Source organism: Indicator indicator, chromosome 1 (assembly GCF_027791375.1).
Source record: "Indicator indicator isolate 239-I01 chromosome 1, UM_Iind_1.1, whole genome shotgun sequence".
Classification (NCBI taxonomy): domain Eukaryota; kingdom Metazoa; phylum Chordata; class Aves; order Piciformes; family Indicatoridae; genus Indicator; species Indicator indicator.
The window spans coordinates 17,267,412-17,288,559 of NC_072010.1; the positions used below are offsets into that span (position 1 = coordinate 17,267,412).

Consider the following 21,148-nt stretch of genomic DNA (forward strand, 5'->3'; position numbering starts at 1 on the left):
AGTTTTGGGCTCCCAACAGTGGATTCATTAACATAGATGTGTTCTAACAAGTACTGAGTAGAGAGGGATATTGAGCCCCTTCAACCACAAAGACTCCTGTTCACACAGCCAAGACTGCCAAATGTAGTAATAGTGCACTGACATGCCTACCTCCTAAATTTCCTTTATTGGGACTAAAGCTTCCTTGGTTCATTATTGGTATTAGGATGTTCAGTAAACTTTCCTTCCAATCAAAACAAACAAATTTCCTTGAAAAAATACATACCAAGTACATTAGCTGTACACTGGAGAATTCCTGAGACATCCTCAGTTTCTTCATTGCCAGAGCAGTCTGTATAGGAGTATCTGTTTGATATATTGTGAAAGTTCTTCTCTGCATCCCTGTAACTACAGTTAAAAAGAAAAAAAAAAAAGGTAAAAAAATTATAGCATCTCCTTACAAATGCAAGGTCAATAAATGTCTCTCACAAATAATGGTAAAGTATGCCTTTAACATTCCTTATCTCATCCCTCTTCTCCCCTCCATCACCCTTTTTCTGTTTCTGGATTATCACACAGAGATGACGCAGCATTATTAGCCAATTATCTCAAGTACTATATCTGGAATATTATCTCTGATGAGAAGGAAGACATAAGGAAAAAACAGTACAAAAGGGCTGAGGCATGAAGGAAGGCTATCATGCATATCTGTCATATATCGTTCCAACTGGGGTGTTGTCTATAACAAAGTTGTGCTGTAAACTCCAAGCAATATGTTTATGAAGCAGTGGTGAGTACTTAATAAGAATAATAAATCTTCTACATCACATTATGTTAGCACTACAAGTATAAACCCCAGCTTTCTCTATGGATTATCTTCTGAAAAGATCTCAGCAGTAAAAAAGATGTCAAGCTGCAACTCACTATGCTATCAAGAATGAAGTTTGTGTTATAGCATGTTAAAGAAAAAAATTAAAAATAATCCCACCACTGATGAAAGGCACACAGCTAATATTTGAGCAGCAAGAAAGCAGCAACCATCTAAATTACTTTGATTTAGTTCTGCTGGGTTTTTTATTCCTTAATTCAACAGAACCAGAACAGAAAATGAAACTATGTTTAAAACAAAGCTTTACAAGGGTGACAATGAGCATAGAAGAGAGAATAAATGTGGAGAAAATATTGCAGCAGAGTGATAATGCACTTGGCAAAATACACAATTAATTTAGCTCAAGGCAAAGAGAAAAGCTTTTCTAATGAGTATTTCATTAATGGTTTTGTTATGCTGTCATACTGAGTTTGTACTTCATAAATCACGAAGAGCAGTTTTAAGGATTGGACTTTTCATCTGGGCAACGTCTGCAAAATCTCACACCTAGGTGGCCATCACCTGTGAAAAAGGACTAGAAAGTATTCACAGCTGCACATCCCTGGAAGTTTTTATGGCCAGGCCGGATGGGGCTCTGAGCAACCTGATCTAGCGTGAGGTGCCCCTGCCCATGGCAGGGGAGTTGGAACTAGATGATCCTTGAGGTCCCTTCCAACCCTGATTCTATGATCAGGTTACACCCCCAACAGAGAAACTGATTCTCCGTGTGAGTGAAGCATATTGGGAAGAGTGAGCTCATATTGTGCCTGGTGAAATAGGACCTGTCATTGTTGGTTGAAAACCAACCAAATATGAGCCAGCAGTGTGCCCACGTGGCCAAGAAGGCCAAGAGCACCCTGGCCTGTATCAGGAATAGTATGACCAGCAGGAGTAGGGAAGTGGTTGTGCTCAGCACTGGGAAGGCCACACTTTGAATACTGCATTCAGTTTTTGTCAAGCACTGAAACAGGCTGCACAGGGAAGGGGTTGAGTCACCATCCCTGAAGACATTTACAGAGGCATAGATATGGCGCTTAAGGACATGGTTTAGTGGTGGACTTGGCAGTGTTAGGTGTACAGCTGGATTTGATGATCTTAAAGGTTTTTTCCAACCTATCTTGACTTAGATGGGAGATTTGATGAACATTTATGTTATATGGGGTGTCAGCACCCAGCTGCTCATGGAGCGGGCTGCAGTGGCCATTGTGAGGAGAGGCCAAGGCTGCCCCATGCCAGACACAACCAGTTCCAGCTCACTCCAACAGTCCCACTGCAGGGCATAGCTGTGCCCAGTAGCCAAGTGGGTGGTTCCTCTGGGTAAATGAATTTAAGAAACTGTAAAGCACCTCATGGAGGTGTGAGGAGTGATGAAAATAACTGAAAGAGCCCTGCAGACAGTGGGGCCAAGATTCACCTGTAACTCTTAGAGAAGACCATGGCGAAGCAGGTTGTCCCCCTGCAGCCCATGGAGGACCATGGTTGAGCAGACACACACCTGCTGTCTGTGGAGAGCCCCTACAGTGGAGATGTGCCCTGAAAGAAGCTGCAGCCTGTGGAAAGCCTGTGCCACAGCAGGGGAACAGTGTGAAGAGGTTAGAGCAGCAGAGAGTATTTGTTATGGACTAGCCACAACCTCCATCTCCATCCTTCTCTGCCACTCAGGGCAGGAGGAGTCAGGAGTGTCTCAAGCTTCTATCACCTTATCTTCTCTCCCTGTCCTGTTGAGGAGGAGAGAGAGAGAACAGCTATGTAGGGGTCTGGCAGCTGGCCAAGGCCAGTCCACCGCTGTGTGTATCAACAGTAAAGATCATGAGGTAGGACAAATATTGAACACCTGATAGAGACAGATGTTACTTTAACCAACTCCTACTCATGTTCAATAAACTGAGTCAGTGTTACCATTAAGTGACAGGAATTACAGCTTTTCAGTGTCCTGATTTTAAACTTTGTCCATTAAAAAAGTACATCTAAGCCACATGTGGCCACAAATAAAAAGCTGCATTGTTATTGCACACATTCTCCTCAAGGCACTGTATCATCTTCTCAAGTCTCCTAATGTGAGACTTCAAACAATTTTCTTCAGTAACTGAAAAAATTGGCAGGCAGAAGGCATCTCCCACGGCTTGCCTCACAGCAGACATCACAACTTCCTGCTGAGACCAGCTCCCAAGCTGCCCTCAGGTGCAAGCCAGACTGTTAATGTTGCAGGTATCACCCACCAAACTAAGGCTCCCTGTGAATTTCACCAAACATTGAGAAACAAGGAAGGACAATTGCCTCCAGTGAGGTTTGAAACTATGTCATAAATTCTAAAAAAACCCTCAATGCAGCTTGAGGGGAAAAATAAAAAAAGCCCTTCCATCTGGGTAATTAAATTCAGAGGACAGCATTCTTCATTTGTCATGTAGCACAGACATTTAATGGGTGTAGCCATGCAGCCATTGTATTCTGTCTTAGAAAAAGTAACTTATCTGTGACAGCAAAATACTTGCATGATTAAGGAAAATACTTGTGCAGATAAGGAAAAGGTTGAAAAGAGATTATTTTAATCAATAGGAGAATGCCCTAGGATTTCATAATGACAGCTGCTGTTACTTTCTCTTCATTTTTCACTCGTCTATTCATTTTCCCAATGAACTCTTAGGAGGTGGCTTTCAGCCCTGCTTGTACAAAATCCTGGAAGTATGTAACTGTGCATGCATGTAATAAGCACTGATGAAGATTTGCATGCTCTGATGGGATGACATGGAAGCAGGCCTGGACAGTAGGTCATCATTAATGCCCACCACATGCAGAGCACCTCCAAGCATTTGAGAAAAAAAAATTGAAAAGGTTGTCATGCAAGGCTATGACTTGAGCAAAACATTACCATGCACCTTTCACTACCTCACTTTAATGCTTACCCAATAACTTGATGCTCAAAATACTGCAGTGTCCTTTGAAGAGTTTGCTGAATGGTCTGAGGCTATGGAAGAATAATCAAAAAAATATGTAAGATTAGGGAAGTATAGTACAGTTTGATTAACAGATCTTTTAACACATAACTTTTTTCCAGTTTTCTCCTCCTCTTCTTCTCCCTGCCTGATGCTCATCACAATGATGGATATGAAGTATTATTCATTTCTTCAAATGGGAAGGCATTTTACAATGTGGCATCATGATGCTTACAAGGCTAGATGTGCACAACAAAGGACCCACTTTGCTGTTAGCTCTCAAAAACTATCCGCCAACAATTTTCTGATTAATTTAAAATAATTCATTTTAAATAGTCTGCAAGAAAACACTATTATTTTGTGAAGAAAATATCACCAGGAAAACACATTTTGTTTTTAAACCTCGTGTGCTCCCTAGAGCATTTTGCATTACAGAATATTATAAAAATTATAAAATATTACAGAATATTATAAAAATTATTTTTGCTTACTTTCCTGACAAGCTATGACTTTCGAGTCATCTTCCAAATTATCAGGAAACTCAAGTTCATCATAAGAAAATCATGACATGCTTCAAGCATTTCTATGGTATTTAAAAGGTGTTCACCAAACTACATATGTGGATAGATGAGTTTATTTGCATTATTACTACACTATTCACCAAAATACATATCTGTATATATATGCTCATTGTCTTCACTAGTAGTGATGCTGAGGCTTTTCTTCTTATTTTTAATTAACTCATGATGAAAAATCTTTGGGTAAATAAAGCAAATGTGAAATCCGTGTAATTCACTTTTGAATTTTCCAAGTCCATTATGGCAAACATCATTCTCTACCAAATTACTAGTTTGTACTAAATCTGAAGTTTTTCATCTGTCCATTTTGTGCTCGTGCCAGAGGTCAAAGGTAAGTAACTGAGGCTTATAAACTTTCCTTCTGTATCACAAGATCACCAGAATATTTTAATTATATTCATACAAGCAAATACTCAAATTTCAGAGACACTTGGTATTTCCCTGCCCAGGGATCTGGTGGAGAAAGTCCAACGGAGAGCTACCAGGATGATTAAGGGACTGGAGCACATGCTGTATGGGGGAGAGGCTGAGAGACCTGGGGCTGTTTAGTGAGCAGACTGAGAGGAGATTTAATAAATATTTATAAGTATCTGAGGGATGAGGATCAAGAGGGAGGGGACAGGCTCTGCTCAGGTGCACCATGTGATAGGACTAAGGGCAATGGATCTAAACTACAGAACAGGAGGTTCCACCTCAACATGAGGGGGAACTTCTTCACTGTGAGGGTCACAGAGCACTGGAACAGGCTGCCCAGGGAGGTTGTGGAGTCGTCTCCTCTGGAGACTTTCAAGACCCATCTGGATGTGTTCCTGTGCAACCTGTGCTAGATTCTATGGTCCTGCTCTGGCAGGGGGGTTGGACTCGATGATGTTTGGAGGTCCCTTCCAACCCCTAACATCCTGTGATCCTGTGATCTCTAACTGTTTTGCAAAGTAATACTTGAAATGCCCCCTAATTAGAGGAATTTCATTCTAAAACTGCCATCATCTTTGAAAGTCTCCAATTTTTCTTACTGTTGTACAGAATCAGGTGTTCAAGAGCTGAGCTTTCTACCTACACTTGCTCCTGAGTTTGCAGAAGAAGGTATCTGTTTTGATGAGGGCAGGAATCATAAAGTGTCTACCAAGATGCACTAGCTTTGCACAATTGTATAAACTTATTTTTTAGCATCAAAATATAAGAACATGTCTACCCTTTTGAATTCACATTTAGAAATGCATGCACTCAACAAGTGCGTAAGAGGACTTACAAGTAAGATGGGGACAAAATGTTTTAGCAGAGCCTGTTGCAGTAGGACAAAAGTTAATAGTTCAAGCTAAAAAAGAGTAGATTCAGATGAGATGTAAGGAACAGGTTGTCTAGAGAGGAAGCAAGAGCCCCATCTATGGCCTTCCAGCATCTGAAGGGGGCCTACAAGAAAGCTGGGGAGGGACTTTTTAGGATGTCAGGTAGTGACAGGAATAGGGGAAATGGAATAAAGCTGCAAGTGGGGAGATTCAGGCTGGACGTGGAGAAGTTCTTCAGCATGAGAGTGGTGAGAGCCTGGAATGGGTTGTCCAGGGAGGTGGTTGAGGCCCCATCCCTGGAGGTGTTTGCAGCCAGGCTGGATGAGGCTCTGGCCAGCCTGATGTAGTGTGAGGTGTCCCTGCCCATGGCAGGGGGGTTGGAACTGGATGATGCTTGTGGTCCCTTCCAACCCTGACTGATTCTATGATTCTATGAAATATTCAAGGTCAGGTTGGCTGGGGCTCTGAGCAACCTCATCTACTTAAAAATGCCCCTGCTCATTGGAAGGTGATTGGACATGACCTTTAAAGGTCATCCAACCCAAACTATGCTCTTCAATGAACAAAAATATTCTGAAAATAGAGCTAACAGGATTTTTGTTGTTGTTGTTGTTAATTATAGATCAGAAAATTATGTGTCTTTGTGGGAGCTAAATTTCCTGTGCTAAAAGGCAGGCGTTTCTTCTCTTTCTCTACTCTGCCCTGGTGAGACCACACATGGAATACTGTGTCCAGTTTTGGGCTCCAACTCAGGAGAGACAGGGATCTGCTGGAGAGAATCCAACAGAGAGCTATGAGGACTTCAACATCACTTGTATGAAGAAAGATTGAGAGAACTTGGGCTGTTCAGCCTTGAGAAGAGAAAGCTGAGAGGGGATCTGATCAACATCTATAAATATCTGAGGGGTAGGTGTCAAGATGAAAATGCCAGGAACTCTTTTTGGTGGTGCCCAGTGATAGGACAAGGAACAGCAGGTACAAGCTAGAACACAGGAGGTTCCATCTCAACACCAGGAGACACTTTACAATGAGGTGACAGAACACTGGAACAGGCAGCCCAGAGAGGCTGTGAGTCTCCTCTGGAGACTTTGAAAACCTGCCTGGATGGGTTCCTGTGCAGCCTGTCCCACTTTGGCTGGGGGAGATTGGACTCAATCTCTGGAGGTCCCTTCCAACGTGTGATTCTGTGATTCTGTGAAAAAGTTACATGTTCTTTTGCAAAACACAATGGCAGTACCATATGACCAAAACCATCATGTATCCCCTTCCCAGTGCTACAGCAGGTGTTGAAGTCCTTAGGCCTGATGGACTACAAGTACTTTTCATGGCATGTTCTCACAGAGATTCAGAAGCCTTCCTGTGCTCAGCAGGCAGAAAAATCCATTCTTCACGTAGAGAAAAGGTGTATTTTTCCCACACTAAGAATGAAGCAAAGCAAAATGGCTTTAAGAAAAGAGGTCCAGAGAGCTGCTGCCTCCCGTCTCCAAACAGCATTTTCCTCAGCCGCTCTCCCTACACACAGAACATTAGTAGTCTACCAATAACTCCTCTGTTGTGAAACAGGATATAGTAGAAATGCTTGATTGTTAAATTCAATCTCCCTTCTGTTTCTCCCAGAGTGCTTTAACAGCAAGCTTATAGGAGGCAGAAATACCTGGCACCACAGCAGAGAGGAAGGAAAACAACTTTTTGTCTTCTCTGGAAGTATTGCAGCTTACAACACCTCAACCATCCTCCAAAGATTGTCTTTGTCTTCCTCATGTCTGACACACAGATGCTGCACTCCTTATGTAAGGAAATATCCTTCTGAATACCTCATGATTTTACCATACAAGGAACCTTCAAGTCCTGAGCTTATGTTTATCCATTCTCCTGCAGTGCTTAATGAAAAATAGCCCATTTTAACTCTCTCTTCTGAAAGCTTCCCTAAATTAATTCTGAATCCAAATATCAGGCCGTGGCTAACCCAAGTGTCAGAATAAATTGTAAAAAGTCATCAAATCAATGAATCATACAGGTTTGAAGGAATCTCTGGAAGTCTTCCAGTCCAACCTCCTGCACAAAATAATTTGAGTTACAACTGGTTTCACAGGTCCTTCTGCAGACAAGCCTTAAGTGTCTTCAAGAACGGTGGTCCCACAACTTCCTTGGGCAACTTATGCCAACACTCTTGTCATAGTAACTTTTTCTTTTAATACTGATTTGAAACTTTCCATCTTCCATCTTTGCTGCCTCTGTGTACCCATATGAAAAGTCTGCCTCCATCTTCTCTACACAGCCTGATCAGGTAGCTGTAGACTGCAATGACACCCAAAGGTATCTCTTCTTAAATGCTGAATAGCCACTCCTCGGGAGCCTCTCCTCAGATGGCAGATGATCCATCCACTGACCATCCTTCTCCTGGCCCCAGTATTAATTCCTGAGAGATATGCAAATGTAACTGGTTGCTAACTTGACTCTGTGGCTGTGATAGCTGCCTTTTGAGCCCTAAGGTCCAGTGAATATTCCACTCAAACAGTCTGCGTCTCACCAATTTGGTTCTAACGACACTAAGGGAGACCATGCCAAAGACCTACCTAAAGTCAAGATAGACAATATCCCTTCATCTGTTGAGACAGTCATCTCATTGCAGAAGTCAACCAGGTTGGTCAGTCACAATTCATCATCAGTAAAAGGGCATAAAAGTGTGTAAAAGATATTAAAAGGAGTAAAGGGGTAAAATTTGGCCTGGCTGTTCCAAATCACCATCTTCTTGTCCTTTTGTGTGCCAAGCAAAGGCTTCCAAAAGGATTAACTCCATAACCTTCCCAATTACCAATTGGTCTGTAGTTTCCTGGATCCTCCTTGTTCTTCTTGACACTGGGTGGGATATTTGTCTTTTTCTAGTCATCAAGCACCTCTCCTGATTGCCCTAAGTGGGAAATTTTCCTACCTTCATCTCTGCATGCTTAGGTAATGTCTCAACCGTCCTCCAGGGTATCCTAACCCTACTTCCAAATTCTATAGGCATATGTGGGTTTTACTGCCTTTGAGCAAATGAGCTATTCTTGTGCTTTGACAAAGGTGTGAGAGCATCCATGACGATGAGCCAGCTTACCCTACAGGCTTGTTGCCCATTGGATGCTGTCAAGAACATCTGTGAAGAAGACAAAATCTGCCCTCCTGAAGTATGAGATTGTGATTCCACATCTATTTCACTTTCCCACATCTCTCATTTTTTGAACTCCAGCATCTGACAATCACTGTAGCCCAGGCTGTCCTAAACCTTTATACCTTCAACGAGTTCTTATCTGTGAGCATTAGTTCCAGCACAGTATCCCCACTTTGACAGCTCACTGATCACCTGCATTAAGGAATTGTCTTCAGCACACTCCAAAAATCTGCTTTCCTTGTGCTCAGACCCATTGCCCTTCTAGTGGATTCTGGGTTGACATGAAGTCCCTGTTAAGTACCAAAGCCTGCTATTTTGAGGCTTTATCTAAAGGATTCCTCTGCTCTTCCTTCTTGAGCATCCAGTGTGTAGCAGACCTGCCACCACACTGCCTCTGCTCATCTGTCCTCTGCTCCTGATCCTCATGCTCTGGGCCAGCTTGCTCTGTCCAAAGGCATGCACTGCTGCCACCTCTTTGCATAGAGTGTCACCCCTGCTCCTCACCTTCCCAGCTTATCCTTCCTGAAAAGTTTGTGTCCATCTCCTGCAGCACTCCCATACTGAGAGCCACTCAGATGTGTGCAATCCCACAGGAAGTCCAAGCTCAGCAGCAGCATGGGGAACTTAAATGCCACCTGGTTTGCTCCCCATGCTGTCTACATTTGGGCACAGGCACTTGAGACAAGTTCCCAGTCACACTGCTTTCATACAATGGGCGTAAGTTTTTTCCATCTTGTTGTTCCGCTGATGTGTCATTGCTCTCCCTTCTCTTCACAGGTTGAAACTCATTCCCCAACAAGCATAAAGATCTTCTCACAAGGTTGTGAAGCCTGCTGACAAAGACACCCTCACCTCACTGTCAGAGTGCCCCAAGCTCATGGAGCCAAATGCCCTGCCAGCCACACCAGCCACACATACAGGGACTGCCTTACTAGAGGTGTCTGCTCCAACTAGAGCCTTTCCCCCTCACCAGAAGCATCAGCTAGGCACCCATATCCATTGCTCTTGTACTCAAAGCCATGTAGTCACTGATACTCAAGGTTCCCTCTATCTCATTGGTGCCCACATGGATGAACAGCAGGGGTGACAGTTTAAGCTGCTTGCTTGGCAAACCTTCACTGGCAGCAAGGCAAGCTGGAAGACGAGTGTGTCTCTCTCCTCAGGAGAGTTTCTAATATCACCCTCCTTTTCTTGAAGCCTTGTCCCAAAAGTGGTTATCTCTCCCACCTCCTCTCAGGGCACTGTACCTGACCCATAACTACTGAACCACACATGGCCTTAGTTGTGTCAGAAGTAACAACCCTACAGCTTCTTCCACCTCAACAGTTTCCACTCTTGACCCTCAAGTGTTAACTCTCTGTTTCCCTCCTTACTTTCCACATGGAGTTCAAGTTCTCGGCTCTGCAAGGCCTCTGGAAAGACCTGTCCATCCTCCTTGATGCATAGTCTGTTCACTATCACTACTACAGCTCTTCCACCTAGCACCTCAGTGCCATAACCAGAGCACACTGCTGTTGCACACCAGCAGGCAGAAATCCAGACCATGGCAGCACTGCCATGACAGCTCTGTGACTCCATCAGCCATTGCTGAACTTGAAGATCTTTTTAACTCAACTTCCTTTGAAAAAGGATTCCAGTTTAAACATTGTATACTTTTTTTTTTTACCTTGAGTTTAATTTTCCCTTCTTTTGACTTCATTGCCTCCAGTTCTGGAGACAAAGGAAAAAGGATTTCCACTTTAATTGCATCCCTTGTTATAAATGTCTTTCCCAAGGCAATCAAATCTAAACTTTCCAATGTTCTCAGAGGTCAGAGACTTCAGCCTTTTTCAAAGTCATTTTCTTTTGCCTCTAAGAGGTCTTTCATTTGCAGCACCTTGAGAAATAAGGAGTAGAATTCATCTACCCAACTGTAGAAACCCAAAATGATTCATTTCATTCTACATTGGCATCTAATATATGCCTGAAGACTGAGTCTTTAGAAATACCCATTTCCTTCTTTTGTCTAGAAAAGATGTGCAGTGATCACTTCAGACACAAACATCTTTTAAGGATGGACAGAGAAACCCCACCCTGACGTGACAAAACTGTACATATAGTGCCCCAAATAGCTCAATCTAAATTAACATAAACGCAGTTTCAAATTCTCCATCCCATTCCTTTTGCATCTTAAGATAACCAGGTAGAATTAGTGAAGGAAGAGACTGGATGGAACAGGGAAGGCCAAGCCAAAAAAGCAGTCAGATACAGTTTCTCCTCAACCCTAACAAGGCTTCAGAGACTTTTCCTACTAAAAGCTAAGTGGCTCACAGCCGAGCTTCAAAAGTGCTTCAGTAGTCACACTTTTAAAAACTTGAGTGCTTAAAATTTTAGACATGAAAGTTGAAGCACTGGGAAGTGTAAGAATCTTGGCTAGAAACCACTTTGCTTCTATCAGGATTTTCTTCAAGGAAGTCCATCACGTCAAGGGGATCCCCCAGACTCTTGTGCCCTAGGGAGCTGTTAGTCCTTGCTAGATGAATCCACACTTCTGCATCCCAGAGAGGCAAGCTACCCCAGACCTCAGCAAAATCAGCACTTGGATGCTGAAAGTTTTACATGCTTCAAATGTGTAGTGTTCAATCACTAACTCAGCAGATGTGTAAGATTTTAATTGCTGTTTTCACTGCTGGTGATCGTTCATTGATGAAAAACGTTTTCTTTTTTTCATATTTCAGAAGTAATTTTAGTCAAGTCTCTGTGCATAGGTGATTACAGATCTCTAAACACACGAGTAGGTGTGCACCTGGCCTATCTGTAAGGAAATAAATGCCAAAAGAGTAATTTTCATGTCCTGGCTGGTTTGGGTTTTTTTAATATTTACACCATTATCATGAAAGTGGTGGAAAATTGTTCTTTTCCCATCCTTCCAAAATATTGATGTTGAAGAGGCTGTAAACAAAGAATCACGGCTACAGCTGAAAACAAACATTTATCAAGATGTCCAAATGCCAAAGAGTGGCAATTAAGCAATCTGAAGTTACAGCAGTTCTGTAACATAAGTAATTGCTACCGAAGAAAAGCAAAACTGAAAAAGAAGAGGAAGGCTTCTCTGGCATGCAAGAATTCTCTGATGATGCAGGAAGGAGCAAAGGTCCCTAGCAGGTCCTTTCAGGTCCTGCACAGTCAGCATCTCTCCCTGTCCCCTTCCCAATAGCTGAAGAATGGAATGGAAAGACACAAACAGAAATAAGAAATGGAGAAGCAGAGCCTCAATATAAGCAATTAGTTGAATTATTTTTAAAACCATCTTTGGCAGTTTAATAGCACCTTTGATTCTAAACCTTTTTTCTCTGTAACTGTACGAACTAAAAATATTTTTTTCATGAAAATCAGCTTCCTGATTCCAGAAGTCTGTGATCTGAATAAGCAGCAACTGCTTGCAGACCTCCGTGACTAGCACCAGATTTGGAATCAAGAGAGGAAGATGCAGAATGCCCAGGAGAGGACTGATTGGGGATCCAGAGTAGAATTGCTGACAGCTGGAGGCAAAACAAGCTGCCCTGTAACAGTTCAGAATAATCCAGACTAGATTGCAACACCTGAGCTCAGTACCACCCATCACCTAAACCTGAGACTATTCTGATCCTTGGTTCATGCAGACTGGGGTACTCTTCACAGAGAAATACTTGTGCCCATTAGAGAAAATACCTGCATTTAATAAGTAGCATTGAGACAAATAATTTTACCCAATGTTATTTCATGGCAATAACAATGCTACCACTGAAGAAACAAAGCAGACCTAAATAATAATTACAAATTGTAACTCCAGCTACCTTTCAACTAGAAGAATCACAGATACTACAGATGGAAATTGCCTATTAGATCATCTAGTCTAATTCCTTGACAGTGAAGAATAAATATCTCAGAGTGCTATCTGTTGTAATACTGGCTGGAATCACTTTGTTCATCTTTGAATTTCAGCCATGCCTGGATTGGATAGAAGACCTGTTCTGTGCTGCAGCAAGAATGTATCCAGTAGGTGAGAACAGATGATCTACTGCTAATGCTACCTGTTCATTGTTTAAGGCAACTCCCATTTACTACACAAAATCATTGGTGCTATTCTAGCAGATAGGAAATGAAAGGCTTTTACGTATCAGTCCTTCGCAAAGGATTTCTTCTGCTGGGATATAACAAACCCAATTTCCTCAGTATAACTCGATGCAATTTCACATGCAGAGCTACAAAGATGTTTATCCCTCTGAGACCTGTAGAGAAAACATACTTTTTTATTATTATTTTTTGTCTTCATTTTGAAACTTGGCTTGAGAGCTAAGAAGCAGACACATCTAGAAAGAATTTGGGTATGAGATGAAATGATTTCTTTTACTTGAAGTGTTTTATAACAGCCTTTAGCACTAGCACAAGAAGTAGGAAAAAAGAGAGGGTTTTCCCCTAGGTTAAGTTAAGTACAAAGTACACTGGACTGTTGTGAAGTGGCAATTGTCTCTTCTCAAGCAGTTGCAAATAAAGGACACTCTCATTCTGATGAAGTCCTGACTCCACACTGCTATTTAGGGGCATATACTGATGATCATAATGTTCCCTTTTACTTCACAAAGTCTTTCTCTATTATTTACACCTGGACACTAGGACCAGGAGAGAGCCAGGGAAGTGTGAAACAACTGAGATCAATTTTGTGGGATTAACATTGGTGCTGCCACACTCTGGTTTGTCAGCCTGCAGCTGAGATCTGCCTGTGGGCAGAACTGATCCCCAGTGGGAACACACTCTCTGCTTCCAGGCAGCAAATACGCCTGCAATGTATGAATTTTTACAGTACACATTTTTTTCCATGCACTGTAGAGAAGTCAAGATTTCAGCCTGGAACTATGAAAACATAAAGAAAGCAACTATTACTATGGTCAGTCTAAGCACTAGATGTGAAACAGTCAAACTCACCCTAAAAATAATATCATCAAGGTCAATACAATGCTTCAGGCTCTCCAGTGAAGCTAAACTGATTTTTTAAATATTGTATTTGCTGAGGGTGAAGTTCCCTTGCATGAGATGTTGTTTACTGCACAAGACAAACAAACAAAACCCACCATGAAAAGCAAACCTTAAGGTAGTTGTTTAGGTTAGTGTGTAGGCTATTACTTATGTCACAGAACCGCTGTAACTTCAAATTGCTTAATTGCAAGTGAATTCTCCAGTGAGCGGAGGTGGGGTTTTGATGGAGAAGTTGCAATATAGCAGCTCAAATTGAACCTCTACATCATAAAGCTCTACAGCTTACACTCAAGGAATAACTGCTCTTTTCAGTAGCAAAAACTAGCTGTTGTCACTATCAGGAGAGTTAACAAACCGATTTTTACCTGAGATTTTGAAAAAAAAATTTGCACAAGTATTCTGAGCTCCTTATGACTCACATTAACCCATTGTCAGGAAACAGGCTGTACTCATAGACAATTCTTAAATTCAGACAATTTAGCAGCAGCCAGTAGCAACTTCCAAAATTAATTGGAAAAAAAATGTTCTTGCTTTAATGTGTCCTCAACTGGGTCTTTAAAGAATAGCAGGAATAATTCTGAATGAACACAGAAATATAGCAGAAGTGTTTTTCACTTAATAACGTTTATAGTTCAAGAGATATATTACATAGGCCATTCAGAAAATAAAATTGAACGAAAATGGAAGTTGTTTTAATGCTGTGTCATGCTGTAATTCCAGAAAGATCAGTACAGCACTTGGGGGTACACAATTTCCTCTGGATGCACACTTGGCCACTCACAGCTCCTTTAGGGTAGTCCATGCCCCTCAAATGGGAGCAGAGCATTTGACTTTTCAAATCAATGACAATTTTTTTTTCCTGATTTTGATTCTATTTGCAGCCTGGTATTGGATACAAGTCAAGATAGAATTGGAGCAAATGTGAAAACTGCTACAAGGAACTGGAATTCGCTAAGATACTAAATCACATTTCTACAGAATAAAACTGTATCCACTGGTGCAAGGATACTTTTCCCACATAGCAGAGCTCTTAAGGGCAGAAAAAAAAAAATCTGTGTTAATAATGAATAGCAAATAGTACCATCACCTCTAGTTAAAATTAATCAGAATTTATGTCATTGTGGGTGTAAAATTCATCCTTTAAAATGGAACACTACAACAAAGCTGGAATCAGAAGACAAATATATCATTGAATTTGCTTGTGATGTACATATAATTATTGCAGTTGATTTCTTAAAAGTCATAAATCAATGTCCCTACTGGATTCCCAGCTTTTTATTATTTGTCTCCAAAACCCTCAAGTCAGCTCAGTGAGAGAGGTGCCTATTAGTTTTGACATGGCAACTGGATCCAGCTCCAGATTTCTCTGAGAGAGTAGGTAAATAAAACTCCTTTGATGGCAGTTCAGCAGAAGAACAAAAGGGACATCTTTGCTGAGTCAGGAAAATTACTTAGCAATATATTTGAGTGAACAGGAGCTGCCTACACAATCACAGGCTCAGCTTCGTAGGGACATCACAGGGGTGAAGGTTGTGAGAGGGCAGAACCAGGGATGGGGTGATCGTGGAGCGCTCTTGGCCACGATCTTGTGAGCTAAAGGACTCACAAGAGCTGAGTGTGGGCAATGCCTGGAGTTTACTACAATGACCAGCTAAGTTTGGTTCCACAAACCATCATCTTCATACTCAGGTACTGAGCGCAGCCCCAGTCTGGGCACGGTTCCCCCGTCTCTTTGGGCTGCAGTGCCCAGCTGTGCCTAGCTGCTGGGAGAGCCTCAACCTTCCTGCTGTCAGTGCACCTGCTTCTCAGCAAAGCTTTGGGGGCAACAGAGCACCAATTCGATGTGGCATTCAGTGTACATATGCTTAGTCTGTCAGAGTGCAACTGGGACAAAGTGCTCCCTCTCTTAAATTGCCACTGCTCTGCCTCCCTGCCCAATGCATCCTGCATTCCTGACCTTCCCCAGCACATCACACTCATGAATGCCAACAGTAGGGTACATACAGAGGTCTGCTCTTCCTCATTACCACACACTTTTCTCCTAAATATGCAGCTGGTTTGGTGGGAGATGAGCTCCTTCATCCTTCTAGTTCTGGCTGTTAGAGAAGTTTTGGGGTAAGCAAGTTCCAGATGAACAGTGTCCATCCTTCAACCATCCAGGTACATCAGGAAACATCTACAAATCCACAGGAAGATAAAATGCTCCTGTGGTGATTGATGATCAGACCCCTGCATCCTCTAGTATAACAATTGCAGGAAAAATCTCTAAAAAATTTATTTAAGAGAAAAGTTGGGAAGTCATATGTGCTGGAAAGCACTACAAGCTGTTCTCTAGGAACAAACAGAAGAGGGTGGATTAAACATTGCAATACAGCAAGGTTCACTTCTTATTTTTTTTTTCCCTACAGTTCCACAAAAAGTAGTATTTGTGCAAGGTCACATTCAGCTAAGATTGAGCTGACACTTGATTAAAAGCAATACAAAATGCAGCAACTTCTTTTCACTGTGTTTTAGATAAAATATATCAAATACTGCACTGCTGCATTTCACTCTACAGAAACTCCATTGATGGTTTGCACAGAGGTACTAACTCATTAATACATTGCACAACAGATGTTATCATGTTTATATACATTTTTACACTTCAACCCATCAGACCTAGCCTGCTTGTACAGTGTTCTTGCTGCTCTGCCCCACAGACAGAGCTCTTGCTCAGCTTCTTCCACCTTTGGATGTTCTTTCCTGCTCAGTTTGAGGTTCTACACATCCCCAGAGCAGCTCCGGGTAGCCCCTGCTACTGCCACACTGAAACATAATCCCAGAGATCTCTGTGCATGCCACAGGAGTGTTAAACACAAACAGATATTTTTCCCTCAGTGAAAACAAACACACACAAAAAAAATATTTTACTCAGTATTTCAATCCTAGCCATCGTTAAAGGAAAGCACAGAATTAAGTCTAAGTATAAACATGAGGAACCTGTGGCATCCTCCAGCAATGGGGTGGGGACAAATTGTTGCAGCGTTCATGTTGGAAAGCAAAACATTAAGCCATTGCAAGCAATATACATAGCATACACATTCACACACATTTGGACATATATGTGTGTTTATAAACTTCACAGAGACACTAATTTTAAAAGCAAAGAATTTTTTCTTTTTACTTCTAATTAAAGTTATTCCTGATTTATATTAGCAGATGTGCAAAATCAAAGTGTTAGACATGTGGTAACTGGACTTGTTGGAAGAAGACATATAGTCAGTACCAACAAACAGATTCTCAGTGAGAAAAGAATGCACCAAAGTAATAATCCATCTGAACAGTGATTTCTTGGAGTGAAAAATTAAAAGACAGGGGACTCAATCCTTCTACTATGATTGTGACAGTATGACTTCTGGGACTTAATGACATCAATTTATGCCAAAATGTGTTAGGATGAGAGTGAAGCACTAGCTATGATGCCAAGATAAAAAGGCAAATTTTAAGCAGTATGTACTACATATTTAAATGCTTTTAAACCACACCTTTTTACTAATAAGGGCTGCTATAATTATCTCCCCCCAAAAAAGCCATGGAAGCTGTAGTTTGGGGCATCAAAACCAGGATGGATGAAATTTTTGCATTCTTAAATTTACCTGAGAGTATGAAAGAAAGGTGACTATAAGATTTACTAATGTTTCCCTTGCCTCTTAATTCAAAGAAGGTGAGTATTTTAAAAACAAATTCTACAATTTGTCCAAGCTATGAAACCGTAATTGTCTTTTCGAGCAACTCAATACAAGAGGGAACAGTCAAAGCTGTGAAAATGCAAATACTAAGGTTATCTAAAAATACTGCTCTGAGCTACTTCAGCATACTTCAAATATTTTGAGTAACACATGCTCTAATTACACTGCTGTATTATTATCAAATTAAATACCTGACTTTTTTTTTTTTTTTGGTACTAAAACAAGACAGGTCGCCAGAGATAATATCTATTAATATCAGTATTACAAGACCAGATTCCCAGCAGAGAGGGAGAAAAAAATCAGTGAAGAAGAAAAGTCTTAACTGAAACTGGATGACCATTAGCTATGTGATGCACTGTTAACTTCTCCCACTAAACAGCTTGCCTACTTCCACCCAGGCAGTTCAATGAACACAATAAAAAAAAAAATAAAAACGCAAAGAGGATGTTGAAAACATAGCAAGTGGATAGCAGATGGTAGTGAGACTCATAAGGAATTTCCGAAGTTGGGTAACATGCAAAAAGATGATCCAATGCCACAACAGCAGGTAAGTATTATTTTACAGACTGAGACTACTTGTTGCAATTAATGTTTTATACTTTAACCAATTAAAATATCTGAGACCAAACAAGAACTCAGTTGCAGCTGAAACCTTAGGAGGAAAATTTAGTGATGGTCACAGAGGTGTTTATAGAGCACAGCACAATCATACAGAAAAGCTGGAGACAAGCCTTCTATTTTCTATGAATCAACTATAACTCCTGAGCCATCTATTTCAGCCTGACAAAGCAGTATCAGCATACGCTATGGGCTGTACCCAAATTCACTCCCTATTTTAACATAAGCAATGCTTCATTGCTCCTCAACTACAGGTATAGTTACCCAGATAATCTTAAATCATGGATTTCACTGTACAGTTTGACGAAACTTATCTCCTAGGAATGCCGGCGCATCTGGGAGGGACAGGGAAATCTGTTGCTGAAAGATTTCTGAACACAAAGTCGAAACTTTTTTTTAATCTTGTTCACTATGGAAAAACCTTCTAAATATATAAAGTTCACATCTTCTCCGTGGTGAAGGAAGCAATGTGCATGCCATGCTTTTTATCGAAAAGCGTAGCTAGTACCGAGTAGCGATCAGCACTTCATGAATTTACGGGTTTAATTCAGAGAGGAAGTCGTCGAAAACGATCAACCCAGCCAAATCGGGAGGCAGCTGCGTCTTTCCAGCACTGAGCTGCCGAGATCTTTACTTCGTCAGGTCTACGGGGCTGGCAACACGCAGTTGGTGCGGGCACGAACCGGCACGGGGATGCCCGGGAGGAAGGCGCGGGCACCGCTGCCTCCTTTCCGACACCGACCCGAGCCTACGGGGCAGCCGCCAGCAGCTGCCCGGGGTCTGCGCGGTGCAGGGGGGCCGGGGTCGGGCGCGGCACACTCACCGCGGGGGCCGTCAGGCGACGGATGCTCTCGCCCAGCGAGTCCAGGTTGACCCGCCGGCGGCGCGGAGCGCGGCGAGCCCCGGCGCTGGCCGCGGCGGCAGCGGCGGTGAAGGGGGTGTCGGCAGGGCCGGGGGGGCTGCGGCTGCCATTCCAGCAGAGGCGGGACAGGGGACATTCGCCCTCCTCCTCGGGGCTGGTCTCCGGGCAGTCCGAGCCCAGCGAGCTGAAGGACTCCGAGGAGATCTTGCGGCGGGACATGGTGCCGCGGGGCGGCGGCGGCTCGGCTCAGCGCGGGGCGGCGAACAGCCGCGGCGGGCAGCGCCGAGCCGGGCGGCCGCGGGGGCGGCCGCCTCGCATGGCCGCGGGTACCCCTAGGCGGGAGGCAGCGGCAGAGCACCGCGCAGGGGCCGCCGCAACCCGCGCCTCTCGGCGCCGCTGCCCGGTTGAACGCTTCGCCGCGTATAGCCGAGAGAGCGCAGCTGCTGCGCGGCGCCGCGCCGAGACGCTTTAAAGCGGCGGCGGCGGCGGCGGCTGCCCTCCTCTGCCTCGGCCGCCCGCCCTCGCTCTCCCCTCCCCCGGCTCCCCGCTGCTCCGCCGGAGTCACGTGTTGTTTAGAGCCCTTTCCCCCTCCTCCTCCCGCCTCCCCACGCCCCGCTCGCCGCCTGTCGCACTCAGTCCCGCTACTCGCGGCCCGCGGCCCGCGGCCGCCGCCTGGCCCCTCTACCCTGCGCCGGCGGGGTGATGGGGTGCCGGCCGCCAGTATCGGCGAGGTGGGCCGAAGGTTCCCCACCGCTGCCGACTTCTGTGAAGGTGGACAGTACGCTACGCTCTCCTCCCGGCGCTTTGGACTCTGGCGAGGAGGAAGCGGGAAAACGGTCTGGTATCCTCGCACGGCCCCGCAGGGAGCGGCGGTGCCCGCTCAAGGGGTTAGGGGGCGCACCGGGGGCTTCTGCTGCGGTCGTCCCGGTCCGCGCCGCCTCCGCCGCTCGGCCCTCGTGGTGCTGGACAGCTCCCTGCGGCTGCCGGGCCCGGAGAAGGGCTGGTGGCGTCGGTCCTCAGTGTCCTTCCAGCCTCGTACAGCCAGCGAACTTTTGCGAATGCCGTTCGGGAAGCTGAAGCTTAGGAAAGGGATCGTGGCAAAAGCTGGGAAGGCTCGATTCTGCCAGCAGTTTGGGGAGACAGAAGTTCTTCTCATTTCATGCAAGCGCCGCTCTTGCTCGCGTTGCAGGTCACGTCCAAAAAAGAAGAAACTAAACTCATTCTTCTGGTGAAGTCCTGTGCCACAGCCTTGCAAAAGGAGAAGGGAGGGGTGTGGAGGACACAAAGCAGATAGAGGCTTGGATACGGGATGATACCTTTGAAGACAATGCAAACTGTCTTCTTTCCAACTTTCCCTACCCATGTAGACAGTGTAAAGGCACCTTGGGAGTTTCATGGCAATAGAGATAACCCCATGTAGTCCTTCTCTGCAGAAAGGCTCCAAGGAAGAGTCACCTGACCTGTAGTGGTTCATCCTATTATGATGGAAGGCAGCTTGTAATTTTATCAACATTCAAGCAAAACTTACTCTAAAAAGCAACAATTTTAAGGATAGATGCTACACTACCTTTCCCCTATATTATGGCATATGCTTTACAGCCTTACCCTGCTAAATGCCTGAGTGCAGCCTAGACGTTCAGTGTCATCACCCCTGTTTGTCTTGGCTCACACAGGGATTTTTGGGGTTTTTTGTTGTTTTATTTTCTATAGAAATATATAGAGAGTAAGAGAAGCAATTAATCTCCTTTAGTATTGCCTTTTTTTTTTTTAATTTCATGGAGGGTTGAAGCCCGTGGCTTAAAAGGATGTGTAATAAAGCCAGAATGGTCCATACTTGCCTTATTAAATATTGCATTTGAGATGCAAATACTTTTTTTTTTTTTTTTGAGTCCTGGTGATGTCCTCAACAGCCCTAGGACAGGAGTCAGACATGACTTCACCTTCATTCTCAGATGAATCTCCAGATCCATTGTCCTCCTCTGTCTGCCCTTCTCTAGTGAATAATGGTATCAATCAGTACCTGAATTCAGAGGGATGAGACCATTACCCTGCCTTTTCCTTCTTCCCTTTAAAGAAATCCTTATTTAAACAGATTGTTTGAGACCTACTGCACAAGCCCGTGCCTGCCTTCCTGGCTTTGAGGAGACTGA

The 21,148-nt window shown here is 43.5% G+C and overlaps 1 protein-coding gene across 2 annotated transcripts in view; it reads right to left on the reverse strand.

Annotated features, from left to right (window-relative positions):
* Nucleotides 1-19,217, reverse strand: part of GUCY1A2 (guanylate cyclase 1 soluble subunit alpha 2) — a 157,510-nt gene extending 138,293 nt beyond the window's left edge. For both annotated transcript variants that reach the window (XM_054385249.1, XM_054385242.1), the window contains exons 1-3: nucleotides 18,960-19,217; nucleotides 3,751-3,812; nucleotides 266-387 (exon numbers count right to left, since the gene is read on the reverse strand). In XM_054385249.1, the coding sequence (XP_054241224.1) occupies nucleotides 266-387; nucleotides 3,751-3,812; nucleotides 18,960-19,217 (442 nt within the window). The remainder of the gene's footprint in view (nucleotides 1-265; nucleotides 388-3,750; nucleotides 3,813-18,959) is intronic.
* Between the last annotated feature and the right edge of the window lie 1,931 nt (nucleotides 19,218-21,148).